Here is a 25,664-nt window from a genome sequence, read left to right as displayed (position 1 = left end):
AATGAATAAATTGAAGTCTCAAATTCAATCTATGCTAAGACAATGTTGTTATTCCAAAGTATTTCAAAGTTTACACAAATTATATTATTTTGTCTCTACTTTTAGAATCAACTATATAATGAGATGTATGGCAAAAGTTCAAATTTACATGATTGTAAGAATATATCATTTAAGTTCTTTATTATATTCTATTTTACATTTAAAAATAAAATCTATCATCCTTAAAATTGTTAGTATTTAAAATATTTAAAATATAGAACTTAAATTTTAAATTCTTAAATTTTTGTATTTATTTAAGAAATTGGAACTAATAAGTACCCTATCATTTTGTTGTCAAAAATGTAAAGGTGTGGAAAGTCCCATTCTAACGATCATCCAGAGTAAATCCTTCCGATTTCGATCATTTTTTGTGGAATTTCTTGTAGCAGGGTCGATCTGCAAGCCTTCCATGAGGGACGAATAAATTTGATGTATTATGGGCGTTATCTCGTTTTACAGAGGCAACCTGCACAAAGTTCCTGATATTCCCAGGCGATGGCCCATCCCAAAGCCTTCCATTTCCCTTCACGAATTCAAAATACTCTTGGAAAATCGTAGCAGAGCCCTTGAACGCTTGCAACAGAATGCTCACGACGGTGACAACGAAGAAGCTGAGGGCATGGGCGACAATGACTGCACAAAAGAAGAAGATCCTTCGCTTATTCAAGAAAATAAGCGCAAAAGAGAAACCGCTGAGTTCGAGGATCATTCTGAGAGGGCCACAAAGTGCTCTAAACTCAATGATGCGGAAGAGGAGAAAGGGCTTGCTGATTCTCCTATGGATTGCGAGCCCCAAATTGCTTCTAAAGATGGGAGGTACGGTTCGCCTGAATTACATCCAACTTTCGCCGACTCTGCCAAATCAAAAAAATCCGATGCAGAAGAAATGGATGTGGACTCCCACAAGTCGGAGCCTTCGGCGCCTGTGCCGGAGGACAAGACTATAAAGGATGTTAAGCCTGCCCAAGTGGTATGCCTACTTTCCTTAACACATTCCAAACTTTATTTTTATTTGGAACTGAGTATGTTTTTGTTTTTTTCCCTTTCTTAAACCTCACTTGGAAAATCTGGTATCCAGTTGCGGATGCCTCGAAGCCATGTGGATTTAGATTCGATAACGTCTGTAAGGATTATATTCATAGCTAACCGTGGAAGGTAGTGTACAGTCGTTAGATCGCAACCTTATTCCATGTTTACTGGAATTATGGGCAACCTTATTGCGTAAAGCCTAAATAGCTGGTGCGTTGTTTGTTATATACCAGTTCCCTCCAGATTTTTTCTCTAATTTTTTCAATCTTGAGGTTTATCTCCAAATCTGTCCTTCGGATTTGATGTGACTGCGGGCAATTGCAAAACGAGCAGCAGAAAGAATATTCGTTAGATCACTGGCCATAGGAAAAACAGCTAAAACTTTTGAGAAATGACCAAATAGGAAATTACGGAAGTCCAATTTTATTATAACAGGGTGGTACAATTTTAGCTGTTTATCAAAGTTTGCCGCTTAAATTCTAGCAGTACAGATGGTCCTAAATGAATTTTGAATCACAATTAGGGGATAATCCAGAACATTCTCCAATAATGGTGAATCTGCCACAGTTCATTGATTGAAAATAAGCTGCAAAAAAATTACAGGGGAGTGAAAGTACGTAGCCACCGTTCATGGTTTAACACATTTCTTTACGTCTTTTATATTTTCCTCCACATTTTACCTCCAAAATTTTCCTTATTGACACAAATAAGTACACATACCTGCAATTTATTTACTCCATGTTCTATATTTAATTTTCGATTTCCGTTTAGACTTTAGTTCATTTTGCAACAATTTTTTGTTGTTGAAGTTATTATTATTGTGGGTGCTGCTCAGACATGCTTCTTCTTTACTGAGGAGACGGTTTGTTGAGAGGCATATTCTGTTGATGTAGAGTTCTTGGCTGTAAAATGTCACCCCGTGACATAGAATAGCTTTTTCCGTAGCATCAAATTTCCTTGCCAAGAATGTTTTTATTTTCATCATAAATGCTTCAAATTAGTAAAATATTCGATTCTTAGTTTAGATCTTAAGATTTTATTGGATAATGTTCTTCTCTACACAAATAAAACGTCACCTTCAAAGTTTAGTTGTTGTAAAATTCTTTTCATCGCTGATTTTGTTAGACTTAATATTTCACTGAAAGAAACATTTATCCTCTAAAATTTTAGCTGTAAAAATTGCAGTCTTATGGAAAGATGTTAACCTAATAATTTTTGGTGTAAAAAGATAACATGCATCATCCGGGTTTGGCATATTGAGTGCTTCTCTTGCCATGGAAGATGTAATGTGCTCTCTAACCTGCTGCTTGTCTCTGTGTGGTTGTTGTTAACCACTAGGGTTGCTTTTACCAAAAGATCAACCTGTTAATGCTCGATATAACCACTACACTTATAGAAGACATATGAGGCTGTTAAATCACATCATGAATCTAGCGAGGGACGCTAGCCCACTGCCACCAATCCCTCTCCCAACATTACTTGCCGCGACCCACAAGGTTTCAAACCTGTGACCAAGCTCTAATACCACTTGTGAACCACTAGAGTTGTCGTTACACCAAAATATCGACTTGTCAATACGCGTTACAACCACTGGACTTATAGAAGACACAAGAGGCTGTCAAACCATGTCGTAAATCCAGTGTGGAATGCTGGTCCACTGCCAACAATTGTACCATCTAGATTGTATTATGGTCGTGCACACACAATTTTGTTTGGGTTTTTCTTCATTACGAGTTTGTAAGCTAAATGTATATTGGGCAAGAACATTAAATTTCCATTGCTACTAGGAATTTATCCTAGGCAAATAAAAGAGGAATGATCTATGAATAATTTGTTTTTTGAAAAAAAAAAATAATGGTAAAAAGAATTACAACATAAAACAACTGCTTGAAACAAGTAGAAAAGTCATTGGAGTAATAGCTACACAAAAAACTTCTAAATTTTTTTGGCTGACTGTTAAACAAAAAAGCTAAGCAGCTGCATGGGACATTCCTCTAAGGGTGTCAATCATGTTCAATTACCCTACACCACAATAATGCACCTAAAATTAGAAGAAAACACTACAATTTTTGTGCAGTCACTGCATAATTTTTTTGTTGCTTTTTCTCTGGCCACTGGTCTAATGAATGTTCTCAGTGGTGTTCATTTCTTATTTCCACATCATATCTGAAGGAGATATTTGAAGGTAATATCTGAAATTGAAAATTTTTGAGAAAACTTTGGAGGGAAGAATATTTAACCGATAACTAAAAAGCTATAATCTGTGGTTGCTTAATTTCATCTCCTTGTCACTATCTGCATATGAAATAATCCTTCCAAAGATGTGTTCATTTCCGATTGTTAGAAGATTCCTGCATATACATTGAACTGTTACAAAAAATCATGTAGGACTATCCAAATCTTAAAAAGAGATGCAATAGTTCTGCACAGTGACCATGCCATAACATTATCTTGTATTCTAATTTTCCCACAACTCTTTGGACAATCTTTGTGCACTTTTTCAAATCCTACCAAATGTTTTCTTTGCTTGGTAAATATTTCTTGAGGTGATGTGTTATTGCAAATCTGGTATTAGGGTAAGCTTGGGCCACATGAATAAGATTTAAGGGTTGCTTTGAAATGCACCCTATTGAAATTAGGTTATACATACCGTTACAACCTCACCATACGTGCACAGAGTTATAAATTGTCCTATTGTGGTGGGAGGGACTTTAGTCTGCATCAAATTTTCATACATTCTAATCAATTGGACAATCATACCCAAATTGTCTCCTAAGATTTTTTTAAAGATCATACTACAGATTGAGTTGTAGCATGACATTGTAATGACTTTTCCTCAATTAGTGGCGAGCATAGCTTATATTAGAGGTGCCATGCCCCAAATAATTGGTTTGAATAATTTCATGGGCTGGTTAACTTTTCCAGTTAACAAGATTCAGTTCAACTCAACCAGCTTAGCTAACACTTATGCCTAGTGATGGCAATAATTCAAATTGTCATTTTTCTTGGAAATTTGATGTATCCCGTATTCATTAGTTCACAACCGTACCACATGGCTAGTTTGATTATGGGCCACCTTTTAGTGGTATGAGAAATTTAATCTCAGATCAGACTGTAAGTGTACTAACCAGCGTTATGTAACAACCTCTTGTACAACTATACTCAAATTGCCTCTGTAAAAGTTTCATCAAAGTTATTACCGTTCAACTTAGCGTCTAGAAAAGGTATTATACTTGCTTTGCACTTATTGCTGACAAATAGAGCTTCAGTTTGTGGTTTTATACCTATATTAGTAATTTCAGGAATTTGTCTTAAACAAGGTCTTGACTCTTGATAATTCTTAATTGGGCAAGAATCATCCATGACAGCTCTAGAAGGCAGGGCATGGACATGTCCATGAAAGACAGATCATAAAATGTATCCGAGGATAAATGCAGCTACAATTATCGAAATGCACTCTTGAATTATCCTGGTTTCTTTGATGGAATTCTCAACTTGAAATTCTTTTAAAATGAGAACTCTAGCTAATTGTGTGTTGGACTTTGCTTTGTGGGTAAAATTTGCTGGAAAATGTGTGTGAATAGGCACATAAGAACCCAGAGGAGATTGCCAACAAATTGAAGAGGAAACTTGAGTTGGAGTCAAAGTTGAAGGATTTGACAGAAGAGAAACATCATCTTGTTCAGATGCTCAAGCATGTTGGTCTCACCTTTAACTTGCTTCTCAAATTTTCATGTGCCTTGCCAATTCCTGCAGCTGGTTATACTATAACAAAAATTAATTACAGTGGTATTGATGCTATATGGTCTCACATTTTTTAATTTTTATTTTATTATATCCAGCTGTAGGATCTTTTCTCATTATGGACGGCTCACAGTAGTTCTTTATTATCTTCTTGCAGATTCTTAGTACTGAAGAAGAAATGAAGAAACGAAGTCAGGTGACAGTACAGACATCTGCAATGAATTTGTCCCATCCTTCCCAAGGAGAAGGTACAGTTGATATTGGCTTGCACACAAAGCAGGCTGGCCGTAGAATACGCACAGAACTGAACTGTTATGGTGATCTTGAAGAAGGAGAGCTGGAGGATGCTTGCACCCCAAGCCCACATTCACACAACCTACATGTTAGTGGTCCCACAGGTCCTTTAGGTTCTGTACCTGGGCGTCAGCCAAATAGCTTGCAACAACCAAGCCAGGTATGCATTCATTCTCGGTTCAATGAATATTGATTTACATAATGGATGGTCATTTGAAAATAGGTAATAACTGCGTGCATTTTATGGATCTGGGGGAATGCCTAATCTATAATGTGTAGGGAAAACATTACTCATTGTCAAAACGTTAATATTATATCAACAGAAAATGAATTGCTGCTGAAAGAGAAATTAATATGCTTAGGATACTGTAGATGAGTATCAAACACTTGAAAATTGGTGTCTAGTTTTTGCCATAGTGCTACAATTTGTGTTGCATTAGATGTCTTACTATTTCATTGTCATTTCTAGGGTTATTGAGGCATTTGGTAGCTCTATCTTGGTGTTTTGAATGACAATTAGTGACCTGAATGTGTACATGAAAGGTAGTAGTATCACATCAACATATTTGTTTGAACAGCTACATCTACAGAAACAACTCATGACTGATCTACACAAAAAGTTGAACCTTATGTTTGGTGTAGGTAGATTGATAAGGACAGATTTACTCTTGATATGCTCATGGGTTCAAAACCCAAGGATATAAAAGTTGAACAATGTAAAGTCAAATAGAAGGAGATCTTTTTGTAGTCTTATATTGTATAAGTTATTACCTAAGTTGCCGGTTTGGATACACATACGGATAGGGTACAAGAACCTGATATGTGGGTACATGCAAAACTTATTTTTGGGGATTAGATGCTTATTTGCAATCGAGCAATGTGTGGAAAGAATACAACAGTTCCCTCGATCAATCACTATTACAAACTTTGTCAATCTCAGATATGTGGATATCTGCTTTTCCACATTCTTATCACATTGACTTCACATTCAATCCATATCCAATCCATACAACTGCATATATCAGCTTGGTCATCCAAAACCACAACTAGGTTGGTTACAATAGAGATAAGCATTATTTACACAAGGTTGGCCACCTTAAACACATATAGTCAATGCGGTCCACCCCAGAAGATTAAGGGGACCTAAGTGCATCACAATGCGCCTCCCAGAAATGATTTGATTAAAGCAGACACAACCTATTATCCTCTAAGGTTAGTGCCAAACATAGCATATAGCAAGACATTTAGAACATGTTCAATTGTTGGCTTAAAAAAATTCTTCAATGCTCATGCCTTACTGCGGATCTCAACATGACACAGCAAGATCCATGACACCCTCTTAACTCTTCCTCCAAATCATATCTGAACCAAAGGCTCATTAATCAGATCAATATAATCCACTGAGTCCATCAGGCCTAACATAGATGATGATGCCAAACACAAAGCAACATACCTTCACCTATGAAGTGAACCAACATAAGATATTTGAGTTGGAATACTGTACAAATGTTAGGAATATGTCGATCAAACTGCAAACCCAGAAACCTCAATACGGAGCAATGTAGAGCATTGTGCGAACTAGTCTTGGCTAGACTTGACAACCAACCTCATTGTCAACAAAAAACGAAACATGACTTCAACCTCTGAACTTTTATAGACTTGAAAACAACTTAGTACAACATTCATACAACATACTTATTAGTTCCAGAACCACAAGTGACTAACTTTGTATGCAGAGAAAAATGGAGCATTGTCCCGTAAATACTTCAAATACTCTTTCTTGCATATTTCAGTTTCCCATAGCGTCACCTTCTGGATACACCATAAATTGGCTTGACATCATCACTAGCCATAAAAACAACTCGATACTGACCTCTATCAGCTTCCATAAGTCATGCATCACAACTCTTCATTAGGTTGATATCAATGCAAACAATTAGTTGACATTAATTACAAGACCGAACACATATTGCTAATAATCTCCCTCTTTGTCATTGATGGTAGCAACAATGGCAAACACTAATTGTTATCTCCCTCATAGTTATCAATATTAACATGAAAATGTCTATGAAATGCTAAGAACTCAAAACTCAAACTGGCGTGATAGTAGTGCAATGATAATGAATGATTTTCAAAGGAATGAGGCTTCTATTTATAGATTTTTGGAGAGAAGTTGGGTGATGAGGTGAGGTGGAGTTTATGTGGAAGCCACATAAGGGACACAGGCAAAGAGTTTGGTCATGCAAAAGGCAAAGTTGGTCACACATATTTCTAGCTTATTGCACCTGTTTGATATCAACGAGAACACAAAGCCGACTGCCAACAATCTCCCTCATTGTCATTGCCAACTTTCTCTAGTGTATCTCTCTCCCCTTTAACATCAAGGATAAAGGGCACAAGCCTGAAAATTTTCTAACTGCTTCTCCAAACAGCTTTTTCCCTTCTTGGTACATCTTTGACAACTATAAGATTCCTCTCAGGGATAACTCATTTTTGCAAGACTTTCCTGCAACCGAGAAACCACAACCTGGACTGCTCTCCCTGAGAGCAACAAACACATCAATCTAGGAGACAGAGATAGGCATTCAGTTTTGCTGTGGAAAGATACACCACTCTTATGCATCTAGTCTGAAATAGGGTAATAACCTCTAACTTCTCTTGGAGATACTAAAAAATATCCTTCGACAATGCCTTAGTGAAGGCATCTAAAATCTGATCATCTGTGGGCACAACTCTAATCAGATTTCCTTTTCTGCATCTTTCTCCTTCAAGAAGTGATATTGGATAGAAATGCGTTTAGTCCTTGAAGACATCACCGGATTCATTGAAATGTTAATATCACAAATTTTTGGAATTGCCTCATCACATATATTTACCAGACATTGACATCTCAAATTCCTTCTGCATTTCCTTAACAAACTTCTTGCATACATTGTCATCTCCACCCAATATAATATCATCAACATATTCAACTACTACGTAATTTAGCATCTTCAACTTTAAAAGAGAGTCCGTGGTACCTTTCTTAAATTTCTGCTAAAACAAATATCTGTCCAACCTTGTGTACCAAGTTCTCGGAGCTTGCTTGAGTTCATAAAAGATAATTGAATACCATCTGATTGCTCAATGTAAATCTCTTGTTCTAGCTCTTTAAAAAAATGCAATCTTGACATCTGTCTGATACACCTTGAAGTTTTCATGTGCAGCAGACACAAGAAGCTACCTTATTGCTTCTATTCCATCTATTGGAGCAAATGTTTCCTCAAAGTCTGTACTTTCAACTCGTGTATAATCTTTACACACCAATCTTGTGTTGTTTCTTGTGACCTCTCCATCTTCATTTAGTTTGTTCTAGAACATCCACTTTGTTCCAATCACATTCTTGTTTGCTGGTCTTTGTAGTTTTTTGGTTCACTTGCCTTGGCAAGCTTTCTTGTTTGAACACCTTTGTTTTTGTCTCCAATGATCTGATCTTTAAAGTGATGTCTCTACACATGCTTTGCTAGTGTCTTTGGTGTATTTTCCGGTTCCTTTTCATCTTCATTTGGTCCTCCTTTGTCTTCCATAGGATTCTTTCCTCTTTGTAAGGACATCAAGAACTATATCAAATTCAATCTTAAGCTCCGGAGCAACTTGACCCCATTCCTCACTTACTTGGACATTTGTGCTCTCCACAGTCTTCTTCAACCTCATGTTATAGCACTAATGTGCCTTGCTTTTTTATGGACTATACCATAAATAGTCCTTCATCTGACCTTGCATCAAACTTCCCATATTTTCCTCATCTCTCCTGATGTAGCTCAAAGATTCTAAAATATTTGACAGTAAGTACTTTTTCAAACCACAGCTCATACGGTGTCTCTACGTGATTCACTCTTACTTGTAGCCTGTTAAGAAGATAGATAACATTATGCACAAAATCTCTTCTGTACCTGTTAGGCAGGTTAGTATCTTTCAACATATTTCTAGTCATCTCAATAGCAGTCCTATTCTTTCTTTTAACAACTTCATTTTGCTGCCGAGTCTTACGAGTAGATAGTTTTCTTCTAATCCCCTGTTCTTCACAAAAACTATCAAACTCATGAGATGTAAACTCACCAGCTATATCAGACCTTAAACACTTGATCTTAGCATCTATTTGATTCCTGACTAAATTTTGAATATCACTAACCTTTGCAAACTTTTAGATTTATATATTAATGAAACCATGACATTACAGAACAGTCATATCAATGAATAACATGAACTACCTTTCACCACGTAGTCCGCATGTCCTTGTAGGTTCACTGAAATCAATATGTATTAGCTCCAAAGATCTTGTGGTTAAGCATTCCTTGGTCTTGAACTTATTTCTAGTTTTCTGTTCCATTTGACATTATTTGCACAATGATAGTAGTTTTGATAATTTTGGGCAGATCTCTTACAACATTTGAAGAATTGGAACTTCATCATATTGCCAAAATTAATGTGTCTAATCCTATTGTGGCATTGCCAATGTTCAGTACTTTGCACTTACAAACAATTGCTTCCTCTGTTTTCCTTAAGATAGTAGCCATTGTCATTTGTCCTTATGCCTTTCGGAACTAACCTTCCAAAGCCTTTTTTGATATTACATTTGGATCTATGAAAATTAAGCTTGTAACCTTTACCACACATCTCACACTCAACAGATTTTGTCATTGCCCCTTAACATAGTAAACATCTATAGTCTTATGCTTATCTTCAATGGATTTAACTCCCTCACAGTAGCTAGGTGTAGCTTCTTTACTAGCATTAATGCGAGTTTTATGACCACTTCAACATATAGGATAGAATACTTAGTATTCCAAGATGAAGCATTCAATTTCTAATCCTCTCTTGGACACAACTCAAGTTTTATGATGTGGTTTGCTAGTAACAACACAAGGACTTACAATATTCATTCAGTGGACGATCTATCAACTTTGCAAATGTGAATGATTTGGCAATAATGACTCCTTAGATACTTAAACAAATTACAAAAGACAAAGGGGTTTAGCAAGCTAATCTGATTCTAACAATGCAAGACAACATTGATGGTGAGGTGGAACTAAATTAGTCCTTACTTTGCCAAATCAACTATGCGAAGGAGGGTGCTATCTTCTAAGGATGCATGGCTGATCTTCATTTTGTCAACTCTCATTCAAATGCCCAATGAAGACACTGTTACAAAGTAATTGCAATTTTTTTGCTTCGTATTAACAATGATCAAGAGATCAATTTATACAAGAGACTGAACGATGTTTCTAGGAAACAAGCGTAAAGAATAGAAACATTCTATTCTAGAAACAAGAAACTAAATATTAGAAACATTCTAATATTTACAGGGGTTTACAATAGATAACCATTAGATACTAAACAAAAATAATAGAAACTATTTATTATAGTAATACCCTGCCTTAATGGTTAATCTATCCAGAGTACAAAGCTATCAAAAGGTGTAAAAGACAGATTTTGTCTACTTAGTGTGCTCAACACTGTCCGTTGTGGGCTAGCTTAGATAGGGAAGCTAAGCGCTTCTGACATTCAAACTTTATGTGCCCATACTTGTGGCAATAGTTGCATTGAATGTTCTTTTTCTTGGAGCCTTCTGAAGCTGGATCAAAGGACTTCTATTGAGAAGACTGCTGTAAATGAGACTTACCCTTATCCTTGTGAAAGGATTTGTCAACAAAGGCTTGCTCTGTGGAGGGGGAGTTGGAATTGCTATCGAATTGTTGTTTCCACCAATCTTGCTGAAGCAGAAGTGCATAGAGATATATGAACTTCAGGTCAACAGCAGTAGAAGTGATGTTGAGAGTCTTGACAAAATGCTCATAGGATTGGGTAAACTCCTGAGGGTTATGATCACAATGTCCTCTTCCTCCATCTTGTGTCCAATGGCAAGTAATTGATCATGAATTTCTTGAATCCTATTTAGGTGATCCTTGTGCGATTTCCGCTCATCCATGACAATGGAAAATAGAGTGTTCTTGAGAAAGAAGGCTGTGCTTTTGTTCGAAGTCTCATAAAGTGTCTTGAGATGCTCCCATATTTCGACAACTGTCTTGCGGATGGAATCCGAGGGAGCTGATCATTAGCTACAAATAATTTGAGAAGCATCACCATCTGTTGATTATGCTGATCATATGTAATTTGACTAGGACCATCTTGAGTAGGATGAGTTGTAGTACCCAAAACCACCTGATCGTTGCTGTGATAGTCGAGGATGGGTAGCATTCATTGTTTCCATGTGCCATAATTGCGACCGTTGAACTTGTAACTTCCCTCGAGCAAAATATTAGTCAGAGATGCCATATAGCACGTTTGGTGAAAAAGCGTGAAAATCTATTAAGGTATGTAGTTTAAGGTAACAAAGAGGAAGACCCATAAAAAAAGAAGAGGTACCTAGAAGAGAGCTCGAATACCCAGAAAGAATATGTTGTCGGATTTTGGATTCATTGGCTCGAAAATCAAGGCACAAAAATCAAGGCACTCAGAAAAATGAATTAGGAATAGCTTTGGTAGTATATTGGAAATAATTTATATCTCTCCCTTATTTACAAATGAGAAGGCCTTGCCTTTTATAGTTCTTCCGAGTACAATAAATGATCTCGATTGATTTAATATCAATGTCCAAGATTAATTCACCAACAACAATATCTTACATACATCTATTGAACATAAATACAATCCTAATCTAAGTTAGGTAATGTAGAAATTGTGCGACACTTGAATATCAAAAGTATTCGCCATAATAACAACAATGAATTAGGAATAATCTTGGTAGTCTCCTTTTTCACAAATGAGAAGGCCTTGTCTTTTATAGTTGTTCTAAGTAAAATAAATGGACCATATTGATTTAAGATCAATGTTCAAGATTATTCCAAGCCAAGCCCAATGTAACTACTAGCCACAAGCATTAAATACTTTTTGTTCATGTGAGTTTTGTTCCACTACAACATGCAAAACCAAATACTTAGTAGTTTGAGATGGAACACCAAATCTCCAATTCTCTCTTGAATAAGGATGCTCATATGCTAAACAGTGTAGATAAATTGTGTGAACAAGGTTCCATCTTGATTGTGTACTTTCACTTAGTAATCAATAATCTACCAAATAAAAGCTTTTACCAAGAACACTCAAAAGTTACTTTTCCCAACAAACTTCCAAGACTCCAAGAAATTCGATGACAACAATGGAGCGAGACCATATCATCATTATACATGCTACTGCTACATCGCCACAACACTTTGATCATGAAAAGATTCATTGGAGTCGGCCACAACATCACTAGTTAAGATCCAACATAAACTATTCTAAGTATTTTATTAGTGCTTTACAAAATGATCTTCAATCTATTGAAACTATGTCTTCTTGTACACCAATCAACATGTGATGGCAACAACTATCATAGTCTAGATAATGTAGACTGAACCACAACACTTGAAAGGACACTAATTTGAGCGTCCAATCAAATCATTTATCATCTGGCATTGACTGTTCAATCTGTTGCAGTGTCATCCTTCAATAGACAAATCTCACAGTCTCTCAGCTGAGTCGCATTTAAATGCAATCTTCAACACTATTGCAACACTGAATTCAACTTTGCATATACTGAAACAATGCTCCTGCTAAACTATTGATCAACATTACTTAAGTTGACATCAGTGACAGCACAATAACTAATCTATTGGGCACCAAGCTTGCACAATAGCATTCCTCAATCCAATTTTCATCAGTTACGCCAATAGGATGGACTTGATTTCTACTAGATGTAATCTTGTCAGCTACTCCACCCATCTAGTGCAAGCTTCTAAAGAATAGTCAAATGGTTTTCACATCAATATCTTCTCTTCGATCCATCAAACAAATACAACTAAAGATTGAATATCAATTGATATTCGCCATGAAAAACCAGCAATGAATTATCAATCACTTTGACCAAGTTACGGATTGACCAAGTCTCTTCTGTAGCTGACCTACTTCTATCCTAGCTTTCTAATCTAATCTTCTACCGATTGTTACAAAAGAGAAGGCCTTGGCCTTTATAGTTGTTCAATCAGAATGAAGAGCAAAGATTGATTCAAGATCAAGGACCAAGATTTATACCTACAAGCCCTAATTAGGGTTTCCATAATATCAAATAATTACACAAAGGCACCAATTCATAGGCCAATAAATTTTTTATAAAGGTTTTGATAGCGAATGAGAAAATTGAACAAATGGGATGATTTGATTGATTGTGCTTGAAATTGAATTTTTTGATTGGCAGTGCAACACCAAATTAGGGAGATGTGGGGACGAAAATTTGGGATGGGAAAAAGGGCCTCGATTTGGGTACAAGAGGGGAATGACAGGGGATTGGGGGTTGGGTGGGGTAGTGCTGCATTTTATACATCTGAAAAATGAAATGTTAGCTATGAAATGATGTTTTAGTATAACATACCAAATTGAAATACTTGCACATAGCAAAATTGCAACACGAACCAAAACCATTGAAAATTCAACATAGTAAGATAGTGCATACCTAATAGTAACATTCGTAAATCAAGATTCAAATAGAAATCCAAATTATCAACAAATATGATTTATATTAGTTCTATCAAATATCAATTATATCATAATGATAAAAATGATTACAATGAGTAGCATCATGCATCATACAAATCATGGTCAATATCAAAATGAGTACAAAATCATGTCAAAATAACAAAATGCAGTGATGGAAAGCCTCTAATCATCCCCAAGCCAAATTCCTCACAATTGGAACTACGGGACTCCTCACGCTCAAGGAACACCAACCATCCCTTCATTTGTTTCTACTGCAATCTCAGCCTCTAATCAAGTTCTGCAAAAGGAACACCAACCATCCCTTCATTTGTTTCTACTGCAATCTCAGCCTCATCAATATGACTCAGATCCTCTAACCCTACATCCCATTGTGCCACTAGACTCTCTTTGTACATGTGTGTCTTGCGATCTACAATATGCAAGACACTGTACAACTAGTTTCTTGCTCTTTAGAAGTAAGGTTGTTCCTTTTAAGAGAGTTGATATAGCACCCAATTCGAGATAAGTTTGTTCCTCTTACTAGAATGAACCAAGTACCCAAGCACCCAAGTGGTGCGGCAATGCTTTGGTAACAATGGGGGTACTTGGGTATGCAAAGTACTCGCCTTGGGACGTCCCTGCACATGGTACTCCTAGGTTTTGGGTGGGGTCGTGTCCCTGGGTTTTATTGCTGAGAAGACAACTAGGTGCCACCTTATCAACTTCATCTTGTAGATTTGATCAAATCTTCTGGTGATGGAAAAACATCTCCTGATACTCAACATTGTTAAGCTCTCCTACATGATGGCATATTCCCAAATCGCTTATCTTTTAAATCCTCTTCATCCCTTGGAAAGTTTTCATTGATGTGTCTTGATTCATTCAGACTCTTGAATTACTTGCATCTTGAACATTAAGTAGCCGTTTGCTTGAAATCTTGAGTTTGAGCAACCTCCTCGCATCCACTTGAAGCTGATCTCTATCTTCTTCTCTAATCTCTGCTTTGGCAGCAGTGGGGGTACTTGGGTACGCCAAGTACTTGTCCCGGGATGTCCTTGCACATGGTACTCTTGGGTTTTGGGTGGGGTCGCATCCCTGGGTTTCATTGCTGAGAAGACAACTAGGTGCCACCTCATCAGCCTCATCTTGTAGATTTGATCAAATCTTTTGGCGATGGAAAAACATCTTTGGATACTCAACATTGTTAAGCTCTCCCACATGACGGTATATTCCCAAATTGCTTCATTTTTTAAATCCTCTTCATCCCTTGGAAAGTTTTCTTGATGCGTTTTGATTCATTCAGACTCTTGAATTACTTGCATCTTGAACATGAAGCAGCCGCTTGCTTGAAATCTTGAGTTTGAGCAACCTCCTAGTATCCACTTAAAGCTGATCTCTATCTCCTCTAATCTCTTTGCCTCCTGAGCTTCCCATTTGGCAACTCACCTTGTAAAACAAAAGAGAAATTGCCATAAACTCACAAAGTAATCGATAACATGTCTAAGAAATCCTAAAATTTCATGAAAAGAAACTTCATCATATCAAATAAGAATGGATGAAGTTGTAAATTATCTCAAGTTGGAAGTTAGATTTTTTATTTTTGTTGCAGATTCTGAGATAAAATCTTGCTTGAAAAATCTGGAAAATCAGTAAGTTTCTCATATAGCACATACCCAAATTTGTTTTCTTGTCATCCTTCATCTTTGAATCAGAATCAGATTAATCAGAGGAATCTCAGGGTGGAAGGTTTCCTCCAATCAGAGGAATTCTGCCAAATTTGGCTCCATCTATCATTGACATCATTTGACCACCCCTTCATCTATTTTTTTTGCAGCACTTAAATATCCCTAACCGGATATTTGCTGATTTCTTCCCCAGATAACATTCAGAACACACATGTGGAGTTGCATAATAAAAGCCGGTAATAGAAATATTAGAGAGCGTCCCCAATAGTCGTATATCCAGTAATTTTCTCAAAACCAATATTCAGAACTTAAACCATAGGTAGATGTACAATGAACAATAATAGACAATCAACAGATCTTCCAATAGATATAAACCCGTCTTTTTCACAATAATGTTCAGGAATTCAAACATATAACAATGCGTACAAACTAATAATATCAAACCCAGCAAACTCTTTAACTTCTTAAAATATGTTATTGCATCATACAACAACAATACAATAACCAGCACTAACAAATCCAATCTTAAATACAGATTAATAGTCGGATTGGAATACTAGAATAAGAACCTGTAAGTGCATGTGAAATACTTGAACTGATGTCTCCCTAGACAATGGGTTTGCGTCCACTTTTTGCGAGCACAAGGGGCTATGTCCTTCAACTAGCAGAAAGCTGAAGCTTTCTAAATAACTCTCACAAGAGAGAAAAATGGAAATGAATCATAAAACAAGCATGCCCAGGAATGAGTTTCCTTCCCTTTTTAATACACAAACCGAGACTCTTCGACTCCCCCTTGGCTTTTGTCTTATTCCCCGTGGCTCTTCAACTTCTGGCTTTTCGTCTTATCTTTCCTTGTCCTCTTTAGCCCACGTCGAATATTACATTGACCTTTCATATTAAAAGTCCACGCTTTCATAGTCAATTTTAATATCATATAGATGTGTCCTTTAATATTTCTAACGTCCCAAAAAGGGGACATTACAAATTTCCCCTCCTTATAATTGCTTGTCCTCAAGCAATTAGTACCAAGATCCCATACGAGTCTGCAGGTAGCCCTATAGCCCAAACTGAAAACGATTCTGGCCACATTGCGAAGCAAGATGTCACGCTGCAATCTATCTCTCCACGTCGATCCTTGGATCCCATATAACTCTCTGAAAAAACTCTGCGCTTGTAAACTAAACAACTTTGATCATCACTGATACCACTGAATCCAACCTCAAGCTGAATAGAATTACAACAAGGTCCTCAACAAGCCAAAAATACATATGATCAATACCTAGACTCCAAACCCTGTTGTCATAATCAACCGATATGATAACATAGAAATGTATCAGTGAACTATGCATAACCCAGTAGATGATGACAACCCAACCTAAATAGATGATGTAATAAAAAAGTTGCTCAAAAACTGTGTGTAACACCCTGGGCGCAACAACTGCGAAACCGTCATCTTCAATCGAGAGAATTTTCGAGTACATAGGTACTATGAATAAGAATGAAGCTGAAAGAGCATTCCCTATGATCAATACATAACTCTCCTCAAAACTACACCAAAAACTATCCAAAGGCAGATGTAAATAATCCAACCAACTCCTATATGGTGTAAAATTAGGAATCCAATGTGGACTGATCCAATGATGCACAACTGTAGTCAAATCACCACTTCCATCTTGTGACCCATATTCCTTGCTAGGAATCGTACCAAGATTCCATATCTTGAGATCAGAATTATCTCCTTCATGATAATCAAAAGGAGTGTCCTCGTCTACCTCAAACAGGGGATTATCGGAAATCCAATCAGCATTAATTTCAAACATGGGGTTATCGATAAGCTGAAAGTGATTTGAAAATTTGGTACTTGATCACTTGGGGCAATTATCCAAAGCATACGTTTGCTGAATGCTATCAAGTTCATCAATTACCTCTACGAAAAATTCCTGCCTTTCTTTATCCTCCTGCTCCTGAGAGTGATTCGTGATCCTAATCTGATTTTTTGCTTCCTGAAGGGAAATCCGAGCTTTGTTCAATGCCTTCTGTGTTTCCTTAAGCTCTCTATTGAGTTCCTTAATCTCATTCATTTCTTTATTCAACTAATCAACATGTGTTTCAGCAACCTTAAGAATGTTATCCCTATCGGAAAGCAAATACAAATATTCTGATTTCATAGTTTCAAGGCCTGTTTTGATCACTTGCAAATAAAAAACAAGTCATTCTTCTTCCACTCCCTTTTGAACCTTCTTGTAGAGATCCTCAATCACCTTGTGAGTGCTGTCATAATGTACTACAGATGCCACAACTCTACCCTCATTAACATTCAACTGGTTCTTTAAGGTGTGCATTTCATTATTGTCATTTTGAAGCGGTTCATTGTTTTGTAGTGTCAGCTCGGTATGTTCCTCTAATTTTATGATATGGGCATCATAAATATAAGATTCATCGTACAAAAATTCCAATCTGCTATTATCTCATGTGCAACCGACCTCATCAACTTGCTTGTCAATACTAACCTCCAATTCACCAACATAAAAACTTGCACCTTGTGTAACATTTTCTACATGGTCGCTAGAAGGTTGTAAATCAATGGTAGTTGACTACTCTTCTACTTCTTCAAGAACTTCTATTCGATGATCTTGATCTGTTGGAAATTCTTCATACACATTTTTGCCCTGGCCCCTTGCAAGAAGATCCTGAACCAATTCCACATACTTCCTTTTTGCTGTATCAGACTTATTTTGCTGCTCTAGATGGAAATTCAAGTAATCATTCATTGATAAATCATTCTGAATTCGGGTAGGAAGTTCTTTATACTCTCCATAAATGTCGAGTATGTTTGTTCTTATATCGGATTCGGAACTCTGGGTTAACCTTTTTTGTCGCTTCATAATATTTTTCTTGATTCAATCTTAGCCTTGTGTTTTTCCCTTAGGTAAATTACTTGCTTGAGCAATTGAATGTTCCGAAGTGCTCACCTGCGACACCAAATGTAATCACTGAAATTATCCACTGCTTAGGAAACCTTTATTTCTTACACGAGAACCTTTCCAAGATTTCTGGTTTGCAAATCAGATTTTAACATTGCAGGTGCTGGACTTAAATCCAAATCAATGTTACTGCTGCTCATTCCAATTCCTGTTTGGTCCTCAAATGCTTTGTGACAGTGAGCCAATGACTGTTATAAGATATGCTGATGGCTGAGTTCCAATTTTTAATATGTGGAATGAGTAAATATTGAACATGCCTGTTATTCTTGGTGGGTGCTGATGGAGGAAATCTGACTGTGCTGAAGTGCCCGCAGCTGTTTGATTCCAAAATTTCTTAAATTTCTCAAATCTGGCCAGAATGATCTCTAAACTTCTGGTGATTAAGGCTCGATAAGTTTGAAACAAATCTTGTTGCTATAATCAAGCGACCAAACCTTTCTATTCAACTCAACAGGTTCCCATATTAAACACACGGCTCAGTTTAATCAACAAGGCACCACAACAATAGTTAGAAAGATTGTCCTGTAATCAGAACTTAATGTGATGATTTGCAAGCAATTTTTACAAATAACCAGTGACGTCCATCTACAGTAGACTCTGTTTTCAGTTGGACGTTGTTATATTTGACAGGAGGCTTCCAAAACCGTTACAAAACTACTTGTTACTATCAGTATACTTGTATGGGCATCTTTTAGATGAAGAACATTCTGTATGCTAATTCTGGCAGACTACTTGATCTCTTTTGTAGCCTGATGTAAAACTGTAAAACTTCCATCCTTCATTCCGTTATTCCATCTACTAACTGTGATACCCTTGATTTGGCTCATTGCTCCAGATCGTATGATACATTTTACTGTCATGCACCAAGATTTAGCGTTAAGAAGAATCAAATTCACACCTTCCTCTGTTGTTTTTCTGCTTGCATACAGACACATATAGAGTGTTTAAGTATTCAACAAAGTTAAAACATGACTGTGTGCATTATGATTCATTTAAACACAATTGTCCCCTTTTTCCTTATCTTGGAACACCTGTACTAGTCATGATTCAATAGTGCTGTGGCAATACAAAATGTTTTAATCATTTCCTATTCTCTCATTTTCAACTGCAACTCTAATTTCTTCATGTAATGTCAGGAATCGAGCACTAAAGGGAATTGCCAGATGTAGCTGTCATAATGTGAATGATGAATTAGTAGTTTGCCAACTTCCAGAAAGCAAGCAACAAACCTTACGTGCCAGCACATGTACTTTATACTGAACTGCAGCACATCTTATCTGCTAATTTGTCAGGTTGTCGTGTCTGTGTGCTCCCTTATGCATGTGTTATAATGCTTCTGTGTGCTCGAGACGGGGAGGTTTGTATCCGAAATTTTCAAAAATCTTAAGAACCTTCACTATCCCCACCGCTTGGGAGTACGGCTTAGTTGCTAGAGATGAAACGTTATTTTCATCTTGAAATCGAAAGAAGGCATCTATATTATCTTTGACTTTTGTTGTTCAGTGGAGTCACTGTGGAACAGAATCTAAGGCAGAAGAAATCTGTTACGAGCTTTTTCGTTTCACTCGAAGATGCAGCTTTGTGTTTCACGGGTATTCCAAGAACCCGTCATGGTGTCTTGTTACTCAGTAATTCTGGAGATGGCATCGACTGAACTCCTGTTCCCTTATTGACTTCTTCTTGGTTCCGGAGTCTAATGTGTGATGGTCTGGTGTATATGATCTGTCGCGGTTGCTCCTCCAGTAGTGACTGGACTGACTGATGCTTCCTATCCTTGGAGTGAAATCAAAAGAATTGATGCCTAGATTTGTTTAGACTCCTGTGGCTAATGATCCAGATCTTTACAAGGAGCTGTACAAAAAGTGGAATGCTATTCACAGGCGCAAGATACGAGCTTGGCAAATGATCTGTATTGTATCGTGGTTTGTGACTGAGGACTCAATGGAGATAGTAACTTCTATTGTACATCGATGCATTTGTAGGAATAACCTGCCTGCAGTTTGTCAATATATTGAAATCTTTGCCGTTCTGCTATTTTTAAAATTTCCATCATTGATAGTGGAGCAAATGGTTCCAATACTACATGATTACAACATGAAGCCTAAGGCACTTTCTTCGTATGTTTTCATTGCTGTCCATTTGTTGATGCACATTTCACCAACCTTACTCCAGTTGGAGCTTCTAGAGAAATTGGTACCTCCAATTTTTCCATTTTTGACTTCACATCACCACAGCTTGTGGGCCCTCTCTCAGATATTAGTTTATCAAGTACTCTGTAAATTCTTGATTGTTTTGCAATCCTGTACACGAATGGAGTTACAAAACTTGTCTTTGGAGAAGTGTTGTTTGCAATGTATAATGGTATACTTGCCGATTGTGCAAAAATAAGACTTCAATATAATGTCCCCCTTTTTATCAATATTTTGGCTGTCAAATACTAGTTTAATGGGTCGGCTCCAGAGTTCAATCAAAGCCCACTGTAAACAAAATACAGTATTGCTATTAACCAAGACATTAGTCACCAATAATAAGAAATGTGCCACATCTTTGCACAAGTCTTTTATCAACACTCATGAGTGTGAAAATATTCTAATTCTGACAATGTTATTTATTGAGGTAAACTTTTCCGCAATGATAATCTTGTAGATTTATCCAACCTGTTTGAAGAAATCATTTTGAAAAACTGAAACCTTGTTATTAACTAAACATTCTGATTGTACCTGACAGGTTTGCAGGTTCGAGGCTCTGATACCACTGAAATATCCCTAACCGGATATTTGCTGATTTCTTCCCCAGATAACATTCATAACACACATATGTGGAGTTGCATAGTAAAAGCCGGTAATATAGAAATACTAGTGAACATCCCCAATAGTTGTATATCCAGTTATTTCCTCAAAACCAATATTCAGAACTTAAACCATAGGCAAATATGCTATGAACAATAATAGATAATTAAAAGATCTTCCAATAGATATAAACCCGTCTTTTTCACAATAATGTTCAGGAATTCAAGCATATAACAATGCGTACAAACTAATAATATTAAACCCAGCAAACTCTTTAACTTCTTAAAGTACGTTATTCAATTACTACTTCTCTCACTTAGGCCCGTCAATTACCGTTCAAATCAAGGACCCAATGCTGAGTGGAACTTTGGGAAATAGAGGAATTTCTTAAGGTGAAATTCCTCTAATCAGAGGTATTCTGACCTGCCTTCTGTGGTCTCAAATTCTCTACCAACTTTTCCACTTCACCACCTTGATCCTCACAAAAATTTGCCTCTCCCAAACCTTGTGATTGCATCAAAATTCAGGACTTTAGGCTGGGCTGGGCGGAGATTCCTGAAGTCGAGGAGTTTCCCTAGTGGAATTCAGAGGAATTTTGACCAGAATTTTATCGAACACCAAAACCTTCATTCAAAACCTCAAAATTTTACTAATTTGCCCAATTTATTAGTTTGATTCTTGGTCCTTACTTAGGCAATTTTGTTTGCTATCAAAATCAAGGCCTTCTAATTGGGCGAAAATTCCTGAAATTAAGGAATTTCAATGGCAGAATTCCTCTAATCAGAGGGCCAGAATTCTTGATACCCAAAACTTTCCCCAACTTATCAGGTCATTCAAACTTCTTCAATGTTATCCCCTTGACCCCCAATCTTCACTTCTTTAGAGTCAAGGACTTGGGCTTCCTCAAGATTTTGCTAATTCACGAAGGTAGAGATTCTTGGAATACAGGAAAGCTTGAGAGTGGGATTCCTCTAATCAGATTAATTCTGACTAAAATCCTCTTCACTTAGATTGGAAACAAGACCACACATTGGGCCCTAATTAATCTTCTTTACATGCTCTTGATGAAGTCTGCTTTGGCCTTTGGTTACCCTTCTCTCATTTTGATTGTCATTCACTCTCCATGTGACCATGGGACTTCCCCACTTGAATTCTAAGATGATTGGTTTCAAGCTCCATCTCCCTGACCATAACCAACAACTACATGACCATCATGATTGGGCATACTTTTGCCAAACTTTATGCCACTGTGGTAAACACTACTTTATCTAGAGAGTTTGATAGGAGACGTTGTCGGGCGAGAGGCTAGACTGGTTATCGAGCCTATCTCTAGACCATGGACCATATCTTGATGCTATGGACTATCATTGCGGAGGCTACGCGCCACTTGGCGAAAGTTTATTGTTGTTTTGTGGCCCAGGGTTACCAAAGGGCTGGGTTGCCTAGACATGTTGGAGAGATAGTGTTTCAGACATCATTTCAGGACATTACGTCCAAGTTGCCCCTTGTGGACTTCTTAGTCAGACTGACAATTTTATATGGCTTTGTGTATGGGGGCCCTCTCTCTTGGATTCTAACTGGGCCTCAGTTGAACGGGTTCAAAATCTTCTCCTTCAATGGATCATCAAATGCCATTAGTCCACTCCACACAATGTTATTCTTGCTAAGTTTGGGGCTAGGCCAACCCACTCTTCACCTCACCCCTCCTCCCCACTGCTACTTATTCACTCCCTTCAACATTTATGAGGCGGTTGGATCCATGAGATGTAGCAGGGTGACAGAGTTAGGAAGGGTTCCAGGCGGAGTTCTTCAAGTTCGATATCTCAGTCTTGGGCTCCTTCCTCCATGTGCTCTTTAAGAGAGTGGTTTGTATCAATTTTCTAGATTCTTGGTCAAGGCATGTGGTCTATACAATCCATAAGACTAGTTTGAGCCCCGATAACTACATGATCACCATGATCGAGCATATTTTTGCCAAACTCTACGCCATTGTTCTCAACACTATTTTATCCCGAGAGCTTGACAAGAGACATTGTCAAGCGCGAGGCCATACTGGTTTCTTAATAATACAGACTATCATTGAAGAGGCTAGGCACCGCTCAACAAAAGTCTACTATTGTTTTGTGGTCCAGGGTTACCAAAGGGCTGGGTTCCCTAGCCATGTTGGAGAGATATTGTTACAAGCATCACTTTTAGAATACTATATCCAAGTTGTCCCTCCTGGACTCCTTAGTTAGACTAACAATTTAATGGCTTAGTGGTATGGGGGCCCTCTCGTGGATTTTTACTGGGCCTCAATTGAGTGGGTTCAAACTCTTCTCTTGCGATGTATTATCAGATGCCATTGGTCCACTCCATAGTGTTATTCTTGTTGAGTTTACGGCTTGACCAACCCACTCTTCACCTCACCCCTCCTCCCCATTGCCACTTATTCACTCTGTCCAACATTTATGAGGCCGTCAAATCAATGAGATGTAGTAGGGCGATATATGAGGAAGGGTTCTAGGTGGAGTTCTTCAAGCTTTGCATCTCGGTCTTGGGCTCCTTCCTCCAGGTGCTCTTTAATATAGTGGCTTGTACTGGCTTTCTAGATTCTTGGTCTCTAATATGATCTATCCGATCCATTAGACCAGGTTGGTTTCGGGCCTTGACAACTACATGACTGTCATGGTTGGGCATACTTTTGCCAAACTCTATGCCATTGTGCTGAACACTATTTAATCTAGAGAGCTTGAGAGGAGACATTGTCAGACAAGAGGCCAAGCTGGTTTTTGGGCTGATTTCCAGATCATGGACCATATCTTGACGCTTTGGACTGTTATTGAGGAGGCTAGGCATGTCTCGACATAAGTCTATTGTTGTTTTGTGGACTTTCGTAAGGTGTTTGATTATATCCCTCGAGTGGCACTTTTTTAGAGGCCTAGGGATATTGGGATTTAAGATTGTTGTGGGTTGATTCAAGACTCCAAAGGGTTTCTCCGACCCGGTCCAGAGCACCATTGGGGTGAATCAAGGCTTCCCTCTCTCCCCTACCTCATTAAGCATCTACATTGATGAGCTTGTGACCTTTCTCAAGGGTTCCTCGCTCTCTGGTGATGGTTGTTACTTGTACCAGGTCTTGATCTCCATTCTCCTCTTCATTGAAGGTGTGGTTCTTTTGACATCTTCCCTGGAGGGCGTTCGGTGACTTCTCGATGGGTTGACCTCGTTTTGTAACTTACGACAGCTTGTTGTGAACTTGGGTAAGACTCAATTTATGATCTTTAGCTGTTTGAAGACCCTGTATCTCCATTTTTACTTTCAGGTATATGAGATTGAGATTGACTCCTCATACACTTACCTCGGTGTTAAGCTCTCTGCACCATGCTTTAGTTTGATACCTGCCTTATGGCGAAGGGTTACCATAGGCCTGGGTTCCCTAGCCATGTTGGAGAGACAGTGTTTCAGACATCACTTTCATGACACTAAGTCCAAGTTGTCCTGACTCCTTGGTCGGACCAACAATGTTATATTGGGGCCTTCTCTTCTGAATTATGACTGTGTCTCAATTGAGCGGGTTCAAACTCTTCTCCTCCATCTTATTATCAAATGTTATCTGTCTACTCCAGAGTGTTATTCTTAGTGAGTTCGAGGTTTATCCCTTTAGGCTCGGGGCTATCTTTGATTTGATTTGGTTTCTTCACTGTCTCTGAGGTTTTGCAAACTCTATTGATGGTACTTCCGTCTCCAATCACACCACATCCGTGAGGCCTTGTAGTGGGTTTAGTCGATAGTGACACTCCATCTCTAGTGGTACTCAGAGATGAACCTAGGCTTGTGGTCGCCTAGATCGTACCTTTCAGTGCTGGTCTTCTTCCCATTGAGAAAAGACCTCTAGTCCTTTTTTGGGCAATTTCTTTTGCTTTCTTGCTTGCTCTTTCCTAGACACCATTTGGTGCTCTTGTTGTTGGTTGTTTCCTTGTTTGTAACCGTTCAGTCCTTTAGACCCTTTTGGTGGTCTCTTGTTGGACATTAATAAATTTATCTTATCTTACCTTATCTAAGGTTTGGGGATTCAAGGTTGCTGCCAGCTAAGATTCCTGGATCACACCACTCCTACAATTACTAAAGGAAAAAGAGGGGGGTCTCCATTTGCAATGGGGCAATGGTGTGAAAACCTCACAACACAATCCAATTATAATAAGGCACCAATTCACTTGCCAATGAAAAACTACGTTGCCTTGATGGACGAATAAAAAAATTCGTTAAGTAAAGACATCAAATACATTCCACATGTACACATGGAATAACTTGATTGGATGATGTTGGACACATGAAACTGGAATCCTCTAATTGGTTAAAGATGTGTGGGCACCACCTTAGTATGTTTTTCTTGTAAACTTTTTCAATTCATGGTAATGAAAAGATATCTCTTGATACTCAACATTATTAAGCCTTCAATCAATTGTAATGACTCATATTTCCAAATTGCTTCATTTTCGTGAATTTTCTCCATCTCATAGAAGTGATGATCTGGGAATAACTTGATCGGACGATCTTGGACATGTGGA

General features: G+C 37.7%; 1 protein-coding gene across 2 annotated transcripts in view; it reads left to right on the top strand.

The window, feature by feature from the left end:
- The first annotated feature begins 316 nt into the window (after positions 1–316).
- Positions 317–25,664, top strand: part of LOC149538581 (tRNA (Ile)-lysidine synthase) — a 60,345-nt gene continuing 34,997 nt past the window's right edge. The window contains exons 1-3 of one of the 2 annotated variants that reach the window (XM_089799886.1): positions 317–1,009; positions 4,653–4,766; positions 4,970–5,266. In XM_089799886.1, the coding sequence (XP_089656012.1) occupies positions 476–1,009; positions 4,653–4,766; positions 4,970–5,266 (945 nt within the window). In that variant the 5' untranslated portion in view covers positions 317–475. The remainder of the gene's footprint in view (positions 1,010–4,652; positions 4,767–4,969; positions 5,267–25,664) is intronic. The other variant, XM_089799887.1, reaches the window with a different exon arrangement.

The sequence above is a fragment of the Cupressus sempervirens genome, chromosome 9 (assembly GCF_028749045.1).
Source record: "Cupressus sempervirens isolate cs-2001-9-10 chromosome 9, ASM2874904v1, whole genome shotgun sequence".
In the NCBI taxonomy this organism is placed as follows: Eukaryota; Viridiplantae; Streptophyta; class Pinopsida; order Cupressales; family Cupressaceae; genus Cupressus; species Cupressus sempervirens.
The sequence above is the reverse complement of the archived record's forward strand: the minus strand, read 5'-3'. Positions and strand labels throughout refer to the sequence as shown.